This window comes from Malania oleifera, chromosome 10 (assembly GCF_029873635.1).
Source record: "Malania oleifera isolate guangnan ecotype guangnan chromosome 10, ASM2987363v1, whole genome shotgun sequence".
NCBI lineage: Eukaryota > Viridiplantae > Streptophyta > Magnoliopsida > Santalales > Ximeniaceae > Malania > Malania oleifera.
In genome coordinates this window covers 26,339,908-26,350,020 of record NC_080426.1, presented here as the reverse complement: position 1 = coordinate 26,350,020, position 10,113 = coordinate 26,339,908, and the positions used below count along the sequence as shown (strand labels likewise).

Sequence of the window (10,113 nt, the reverse complement as noted above, 5' to 3'; positions counted from 1 at the left end):
GAAGAAGAAGAAGAAGAAGAAGAACTTGTCAAGTGAGGAATATAAAGAGGAAAAAGGAATAAGGAAAAAATCATGAAGAAAGAAATGAAATGGAAAAAGAGTGTTAGCCTTGGGGGCTACATAATCAAAATTAATATGTTTTGATGATATTAACTTATTTATGGTTCGTAGTGTTTTCCTATTTTTGTAGATCATGTTTAGTACAGACACAAGTGACAAATACATGAAGTATTAGATCAAAAGCAAAGATCGAACCGAGTAGACGTCAAGAAGGAAAGATTATATGAGCACTCACTCGGAAGGACTCAATCACAACCAAAGCTTAATGATTGTATTATTTGTAATAAGGGTTGTGTGAGATAGAAACATGTTGTAACTCTTGTGGTTTTGTTTCTTGCATGAATCCTTAGCAAGAGTTGAGCAATTGCACATGTATATTAGAACACGTGAGTTTATAAGATTTCACCTAAGTCACAAACTTAACATACATTGTTTTCAAAGTTAAATTAAGGAGTTTGTCAAAAGAATCCTAAACTCAAAATATATTTTCCAAAGGGACAAAATTTCAATATCTTGATTTTATAAACTTTTTCATACTTGGTCTCCACTTTGACAAAACATGTTTTATGTCTTACAGTTTCAAGAAAGTCAAGTATATTTTTATAAAGGACTTACTAGCATATAAGATATCAAAATGAACTTTCAAATGTGTTTTCATAAATAAGATATCTTATATTCAAAAGAAATTTCATAAGGACAAATTTTAAATTATATTAGTATTATAATCTTTTACAAACTTGGTCTTAGTTGGGTTTAAAACCTCAATTATGCACCTATCAAATTTCCTAAATAGCCTTCGATATTTGGGGCACTCCTTTTACTAAAAAAGTCCAAAAAGAACGATCTTGGTGTCTATGGAAAATTAAGACAAATCTCACAACTTTCATATTGATGATTTTATCTAATTCAGGCACTCATCGACGATTGGGTGCAATTCGTCGACGATTCCAAGCAGGATGTTAACGATTGCTGGCAGAGTGCTACTAGTCGACGAATGGGGGCCACTAGTCAATGAGTGGGGGTCAATAGTCGACGATGCGCATCGTGAACAGTGCACCAACAGCTAAAAAACAGCTAGTTTCTTTTAAGAATTGCTCCCAATGGTCTAATAAAGGCTAGCAAGGGTTTTTGGCTATAAATACAAGTCCTTAGACTTGTTTATTATGGTTTTGGTGATTTATACAAGTTCATAGTGAAAATTTTCATTTTATATAAAGCCTAGACACTTTGCATCTTTGTTATTCATTCGCTAGTGCTCAATCTCTCTTGCTCATTTATTTTGTTTGAATCAATATTGCTCGAGAAAGTAGTATGAGGTTTGCATTGTGTAACATCCTCAAAATTCTCATCATTTTTTTTTTAATAATAACAGATTACTTCAATATTTGAATATAATGGGCACCCCTAAGCAGCGGAAAATATAAATCACAGAACCACATATACATGTATATACAATACCAAAATTCAGTATTTGCAACCATAGCTACATAATACATGTCTCTCTCCAGTGTCAACTACCCCAAAAATACAAAATCCTACACAAAAACTTACCCTATAACTAGGGTAACCAAGTGATCTCTATCTGCAAGCCTGATCTGCTCGCTTAGCTGGCTCACCTGAAAAATGTTAAAGTAATGGGGTGAGTTGACGTTCAGTAAGTGGAAATATGTTATTACTAGTGTATGGCAACCGAGTCATAAAACTATAACATTAATATATATATATATATATATATATATATATATATATATATATATATATATAACTGCATGATCTAGCAATTCTATAAAACACATGTATAATAGCTTAAAACATTTATATCCTCTAAACTTTCTATCATTCATATTACTATATCATACTATATACAACAAAAGTTGTAAAACTGTATACATATAAGTAATTGTGCTCTTTCCCTGGAACTCTATATGTCATGGTTTGACCCCTCATGATAGGGTTGTGCGGCCCGTAGGCGGGACTTAACCTGGTCGGCCCTTCAGGTAAGTCACTATACTCTACACTACTCCAATCCGGCCAAACTGCATACACTCCTAAGCTCGGGATTGGCTGCTACCTCGTCAAACCGACCTCCTCCACCCAGCGAACTGGGGAGCTACATACTCTCCGAGTACAGTCGACGATACCCACACACTATTTGAGATATGTGGTTGCACTCTATCTATATCTAGCAACGGTACCGTACTCTATATTCTATATCAATACTGTATCTGTCTGTAATCTTTCCACAGGGATCTGATACTATATATATACATACTATACTCTTTATATTATTTTCATTATATTTCCAAAATAACCATAACACTATATTACTGTACTGTAAATACTGTAATATCTGTAGCATCTTGATGCTATAACTGTGTAATTTGTTTGTACTTTCTTTCTATATAATCTGTCTGTACTTCCTTTCTGTATAATCTAAGTGTTATGGCATTTAGGAAAACATAATTTTCTATATACACTTTATATACTGTTGTGAATAAATATTTGTATACTGATATATAATATATATATATATATATATATATATACATATATATATATACATATGTATATGTATATATATATGTATATATATAATTGTCTATATAATCATCTGAAATAAACTGTATATGTATACAAATTTTGTCTGTAGAAAATCTGCAATTATCTTACTATATCTGTATAACTAGAAATACTGAAAAACTACATAAAACTCCATATCAATATCATATACTCAGGCCGCACATGCTTTAAAAATTCATATCCTATATAATATATGGTATACATGCATACATATATAAAATTCCTGATAATGTAAGTAAATCTCCTAGCATAACATATTTCCCTTACCTTATCTTTAAAAAGTCCCTACTGTACTTTAGCCCTATATCTGCAGGGTTCTCCACTCAACACCCTGAAAATCAAATCCCTCAGAACAAAACATCAGTATTTTTTCGTGTATTGTATTTCTTATAACTAAGGGAAAGACAAATACTGAATAAAATGTCTTGCCCTGAGATTGGGACGAAATTCAAACCAACTTTACCAACAATCAGCTCCAGCAAACTTGCAGAGAACTTCGCCAAGAGCGTCGTGGTGGCTTCAGATCGTCAATCCGGCGTAAAATGGGGCCGGGATTGAAGAGAGAAGGAGGAAGGGGCGTAGAGAGAGAAAGAAGAAAGGATTTGCGCCAAATAATGCTGGAAAATTCGGGTTTTCACTATTTATAGAGTCGAATTTGTTGATGAGTCATTTAATAATTTTGTCGATGAATTCCCCCCCCCCCTCTCGTCGACGAATTTTAGACTGTCCAAAAACTCTTCTCAGTATCTTCTCGTCGACGAGGCGTGGCTTTGTCAATAAGGTCCCCTTATGTGCTTGTCGACAAATTCCATGTGTTCGTCAACGAGACCCTATGTAATAATTTTGGGCTATTATCTCCGAAGTGTAATGTCATCGACAAACGCTTCTGTTCGTCGACGAAGTCTATTGTCTCCTTTTGTTTTTGTTTTTATTTCCCTCTCTCTTTATTATTTAAATACCATTATTTTTCGGGTTGCTACACATTGTATTTGACATTAGCTCTATAAGGAGCATTTTATTGTAATCATCTTCTTGTTATAAGGTTCTTTGTGAACCATTTGGTGAAGGTTCTATTGGGTTTTTGTGGAGCCTAGTTGTGTTTTAATTTGGATGATGATTCGACCTCTATTTAATTAGAGATTTTTATTCTAAGGCTTAGTCCATGGAGCGAAGGCTTGGGCTGTAAGGCACAAGCTGTACTCGTGGGGGTCTGGGGGCAACGCCCCTGGGAAAAATTTTGGAGCCCATTCGGAACAGAACCCTAGGTGCAACATATAAAAAGGATTGCTTTCGGGTGATTGGGGTTGGTGTGGTTGTACCTGCGAGAGAGCAAGAGGGAGGGCATTGTATCACCGCACTCTCTGTGTTTTCTTCCTGATAATATTGAAATCCCTACAACTCCGTGGACGTAGGCAAAATTGCCGAACCACGTAAATATTGTCTTGTGCGTGTGATTGATTTTTCTTTGGCGTTATTTTTCTTCTTTTTTGTTTCTCACACGTTTCGAGAATTTGTTCTTTATTCCCAACAGATTCTTTGTGAACCAAAGTGAAGGCTCTTGGTGAGTGCGATAGGGATTTGTTCTCGAGTTGTAAGGTTTCTCCGCTGGTGAAGGAAAATCTTAGTGGATTATGGAATCCTTGGTTTGGTACTAAGGCGTGGATGTAGGCTTGGTGTCGAACCACGTTAAATACCAGTGTTAAGCTTCTCTCTCCCTACTCTTTATTATTTGTCTTGTGCTTGATTTACTTTACCTATATTGTGATATAATTGTTTAAATCTTGCCAAGTATTTTATTTTGTATAGAAAATCAAAATATACGAAAAGAGTCCATTGACCCCTCCTTTGACTCTATATACTCCCACGAGGGACGATTAACAAAGAGATATGCACAAATGCAGGGGACAACATGTAGCATGTAAGAGGGTTGTATGAGTAGCATTGGATGGCCGCGAGAGCATGTGGTTGTGTCTTGGAAGTAACTATTGTAAATGTGGATTTGATTATAGAGATGTCACACATGTACTTTGAGTGTTGCTATGGTCTTATAGCATATCCGAATAGTTGTTGAAGTAGAGCTCTAGGTTAAACAGTATGATTTTTTAGGCTCACATATCATTACTTATTATAGAGTGAAAATGCTAAAGTAGAATTCTTTAGGAAAAAACACTAGATAAGTGTCCTAACACAAACGTCCTTTCAGATACTAAGTGAACACCTCAAAAAGCACTTGAGGATGGACTATTTACATCCTTTAGGGAAATCTTGGGCTTCCATGTGGGATTGGAAAGCTCCAAGGACAACCTACTAAAAAATGGTGTCACGCACCACTCTCGGCCTAAAGGTTAAGATGGGCATTTGAAGTCGCCATTGAGCATAGAAGTCTTACACCAATATGATTATCGACTAGTGTAGGATGTCACTTCCCCTTGCTTCAGCTTGTGTTTTTAGTTGCATGTATGCTTACACAAGGATGGTGCTTTTAAGATGAGAGTTATGTTGCTTGTGGGATGTGAATACAATATCATTGCCATTCAAGTCATGGTTCCTCTAAGACCATCTCATTTATGAGTTATGACAATGATACTTAAGAACTGAATGAATTCAAGAGTTTTTTCATACATTTGGATAAGTACAACAATAGGGATTTGGCATAGTCTTGACACTGCAGAGGCATGATTCAGTCACATATTCAACAAATCAATGCAAATGTGATTATTCTAGTCTTGGGATTATGCCGCCCCATGACAAGTAGTAAAGTGGGTCAATCCTTTGTGGAGTGGAATCAAATTAACATTGTTGGCATCAATTCTTTTGTCAGAACTCAAGATATGACATTGAGTGGGGAACAATCAATATACCACTGGGCATATATTGGTAACTCTATCTACTTCTATTGTTTTACACATGTAGATCGAATGAGGTTGGCCTTCAATATTCTATCTTGTGAAAATCATGATGCTTGAGTTTCAAATTTGCCTAGTTTGAGAATAAGGGTTATTTTATGGGAATTAAGATGGTTAAGAATACCTTACACCTTTAAGGTGTGTATTGATGCCACACTATAGGATTTCTCCTATTCTGTTGGCACTTGAGTTTGGATTGTGATCAACATATATTCATATGGTGTCTTGACTCTAAGTTAGAGACGATATTCTTGGATCTATGGAAATGGACATTTGTGAGAGCTTTTGCCAAAGACCTCTTTCACTAAACTTAGAACATCTATATTCCACAAACAATAAGATTCTTGGATGGAAAAAAAATGATGAAAGCTTCTATGTATCAAATTCCTAAGCCACTTGAGTGCAAGCTTGAGCTTGTCACTTTCTTGACAGAAACCTTAATAAGTGTGGTCTTAAAGGAGATCATTAATATTTCTCAAAGGACTTCGTTGGAACCCTAAAAGGTCCTTATCATTTGAGTTCTTGTGGTCATACAATTGTAAGGCTATAACATTGAGGAATTGACGATGTAGTGCTTGTGTGCTTGGCGGTCATGAGGGCCTTTTAATTGCACACCTTTGTAAGAGGGCATATGATCAATGCAACCAAATGGCATCTATGTTGCCTAACATGATTTATACAGGTAACTCATGCAACTCAACCAAAAGGTAGACCATCAGAGTTTAGAGAAAGAGTTTGAGACTTGAAAGCTAGAGGACGATCAAATTAAAAGCCATTCACATAGGATTGGGCTTGAGGTTGAAACGTCAAAGGGCAATTAAAGCATGAATCAATAGTGACTGCTTGTACTTGAGATTGGAATTAAACAATGATCCTTAGAGTACGAATTTGTAATTTAAGCAAAGATCTTGCCAGTGATATGTTTCATTAACAAAATGGTGGATTTGTAGAATGGGTGATTAACTTTTGAATTGAGATTCAAAAGAGGACTAGTTACACTTAGGGAAATTTGGGGATGTTAAATTCACCATTGGGGGTTAAACATTATGGACTAGCCTTGATTTTTACCTAGTGTGGAAGCTTCATCTACCAAAGACAAAAGTGTGGAATGAAGCAATGAGAGGATCCAAAATGGATTTCTTTGCAGATGAAAAGATTTGTTGGCAACCTCCAAGTAATTATGTCATGTATGGGTATCATAGAGATTATAAGAAGGGAGACATTACTCAAATGATATGCAAAATTAAGTTTCATTTGTAGAAATTTTGAATCTTGGTTGCTTTAACTCAAGGACAACTTTGGGAAGGTGTTTGCTTTGTGGAAAGGTTTGTTCAATTACCAACAATTGTGAGTTTTGCTACTAAGATATGAGGAAATACATATCTGTATTAAAGATTGTTGATGATGAACTAGTTGGATAAGTGTTTGGGAGTGTAGAAAAGCAAATATATTAAGGGATTGGAGATCTACTCATTATTTTCAAAGGGAATTGAATATCAATTTGGGACTTGTTTTGAAGATGATTTTCTGTTAGAAAATATTTTCTATAAGGTCTTGTAGAAAGTCAATTTTGGGTCTACTTCAGAAATGGTAATGTAGATTTTGGGCGATAGATTATAGATGGTGGGAATTGGCTTGGAGAGTCCTATTGTTTGGGTGATGTTCACTTTGGGTTTGTTTTAAGTTGTAGCAAAGGGCAAATGTTTATTTTAATTAGTGAGGATGTTGATAAAATGGAGTGGGGGAAAATGCACAATCTCATGTTCTTGCATACCTAACATGTGCAAAAGTGTTGTATGGTCAATCTTGGAGGGGGATAAGGAGCCTATTTTTTTTATAAAAATAAAAAAAATAAAAAATTAAAGAGTGGTGCAATAGGAGGACTTCCCAGGAGATCACCCATATCCTAATATTACTCTCGCCCATGCACGCTTGATTGCGAAGTTCTGATGGGATCTAGTGCATTAGTGCTGGTATGATCGCACCCGGATAAGGAGCCTATGATTGTGTCTTAGAAGTAATTATTGTAAACATAGATTCAATTATGGAGATATCATAGATATACTTCAAGTATTATTATGACTTCATGCTATATTCGAATAGTTATCAAAGTGGCATTCTCAAGTAAGAAGATTATGATTCTTCAAACCTGAACCTGCAAATGGTTACATATGCTAAAGTGAAGATAGTATAGAAAGCTCCCAATGCCCTTTGGGGCAATAAACAAATCAATGAGCATTTTGTGTGGCTTTTGATATCCTCAAGAGGAATGGGTTTCCATATGAGCTAGGAAGCCCTATGGATGACCATTAGAGAATGGTGAGAGCATTACTCTTAACCCAAGGTTGGGATCAACATCTGCATTGATCATTGAGTAAACCCTTTAGTGTTGTTATCATATACCAACTAAAACTATACTATCAAGGGATATTGACAATTTTGTATGTCTGTCTCAAGTATATGTAGGATATCAGTTCTCTTGGCTATGGCTTATGGATGCTTAATTATATATACACTTACACTGATATAGTGTCTATGGTGAAAAGAGTTCCAGTCAATTTTAATGGGATGTTAGTACAACACCCTCATGGTTCAAGTCATGTTCCCTCAGAAAAAATCTTCGTTAGGACAAAGGCTCTCATGCCAATGATACTTAACCACCAAAAGGATAGAGTGTTCTCATACATTTGCATGACTATGACGGGATGAGATATGGTGTAGTCTTGCCATTGTACATATGTGACTCCATCATGCACTTGGCAGATTAAGGGTCTTCATTTGGCCTTGAGATTCTGCTCTAACACTAAGCTACCTATTCTGCGCTCATTGCTATTGTTACTGCATGTAGAAGCAGCAAAGGTGTAATTTTTGCTAGCAATGTTAAGTAGTGTAAATATAATTTATAAATTTTACAATTAATTTATTGTGATTCAAATATTATTAGAATATATAAAATTATTTTAATAAATTGCATATGTTTTGTTTTATAGAAATTATAAAATATTCAAATAACTGTACAGTATAATTTAATAATAATGTTGGTGTATAATTATATCTAATATTTAGTTTTACAAATTATATAATTAAAAATTATAGATAAATATATTTACTAAATCATAAGAATCATTAGTCGTATTTTAATGATTTAAATACAATTCATATTATTAATAATTTTTTTAATATAAATAATTTATGAATTAAGACAATCTGCAATTAATTGTAGTATCTTGCAATTTCAATTATTTATGAGACTGTCATAGTTAATTAAAGGATAAAATATGTGAAAATTTATATAGATATTCACAACTTACTATAACACATATAGTTAAATACTATTCATTTTACTGTTCTTGTGTTCAGTATTTATTTTATAGCACAATGTACTGATAGCTTTTAGTACTTATCCAATACGACACTAATCAAATTTAGCAAGTCCTATCAATTCACCGCCCATTGATTCTAATTAAGAAACAAAACAAAGTGCTGGTATAGTATTGACGTTGTGAAATATAGATTAGACATTGACAATATTTTGTATTCCATGAAATTGGACTGAGCTATAGCAAATTTGTACTCCTCGTCATCTGTTTTACAAATGGGTTGGCCATAGCCTGGCAATGGCAAATCTATACGTGGTGTCACCTGTTAAAGGCTGAAGGGCGCCCTTTAAACAGAGCCCCCTTTTCCCTTTCAGTGAAGAAGTAGAACAGGAACAGACGAATTGGATCTATTTTAAAATTAATTACCATGACATGATGACAGACAAGAGCCAGGTGGACCAAGTACATGCTAAGCCAACCCTGAAAAGGGAATTAAAATTATAATCACGTGCCCCCATCACATGACCCTCTGATAATATATCTATACCACCAAAATCCGCAGGTCACAGTTAGAAGCATGGAACAGTCAAAGATGCATCACATGATCCCACCTGCTTCAGATCTCCTTCACATTTTAGAACTAGAATTGAAACCCCATCTTCACTCCACCACTTCCCACTCAGCAACCAGAGGAGCTCTCCCACACAAGACAGCCATGAAAGCTTGCCTCAGAGCATTAACTGTGCTTTCTCTTCTTCTGCTAGTTCTACCAGCTTTGAGGCCCGTGAAGACCCGAGTAACAGGTCTTCGTCCATTGCTGGCACAAGTCCCATCCTCTCAAGCTCTCAAAGATGTGCAGGCAGCCACAAAGAATGTTTTCAAGCAGCTCGGCACCAGCGTCCGAAGAATACCTCCAAGTACCTCAAATCCCATCCAGAACAAGTAACACTTCTAAATACCAACAGTTTACTTTCAAGCCTTTCCATCACTGGCAGCTTCCCTGGGGGTGACTTGGATGTCTTTCTTTTGTTTTTTTGTTTTTTTGGTTCTCTTTGCCAGGTCCAAGCCTCCATCAGATGGCAAGAGAAAGGCCTAATCAACAGAAGAAGATATCTACATGTTTAATAGTTGAATGAACTTCAATACTGCGTTAGAGTAGTTTTTATTTCTCTGGTTTCCTGCTAGGACCATTTCCATTTCTAGTTTTGTACTGAAATCTTTAATGCATTCACAATTTTGTAGCACCT

General features: G+C 35.4%; 1 protein-coding gene and 1 pseudogene across 1 annotated transcript; one reads left to right on the top strand and one right to left on the bottom strand.

Moving 5' to 3' along the window:
* Positions 1-7,412: 7,412 nt before the first annotated feature.
* LOC131167227 (5S ribosomal RNA) lies at positions 7,413-7,533 on the bottom strand (annotated as a pseudogene).
* Positions 7,534-9,464: 1,931 nt separating this feature from the next.
* LOC131166402 (uncharacterized) lies at positions 9,465-10,108 on the top strand. Its single transcript, XM_058124925.1, has 2 exons — positions 9,465-9,808; positions 9,926-10,108. Exons 1-2 carry the CDS (start codon positions 9,468-9,470, stop codon positions 9,960-9,962), a joined length of 378 nt encoding a protein of 125 aa, XP_057980908.1. The 5' UTR covers positions 9,465-9,467; the 3' UTR covers positions 9,963-10,108.
* The last annotated feature ends 5 nt before the right edge of the window (positions 10,109-10,113 follow it).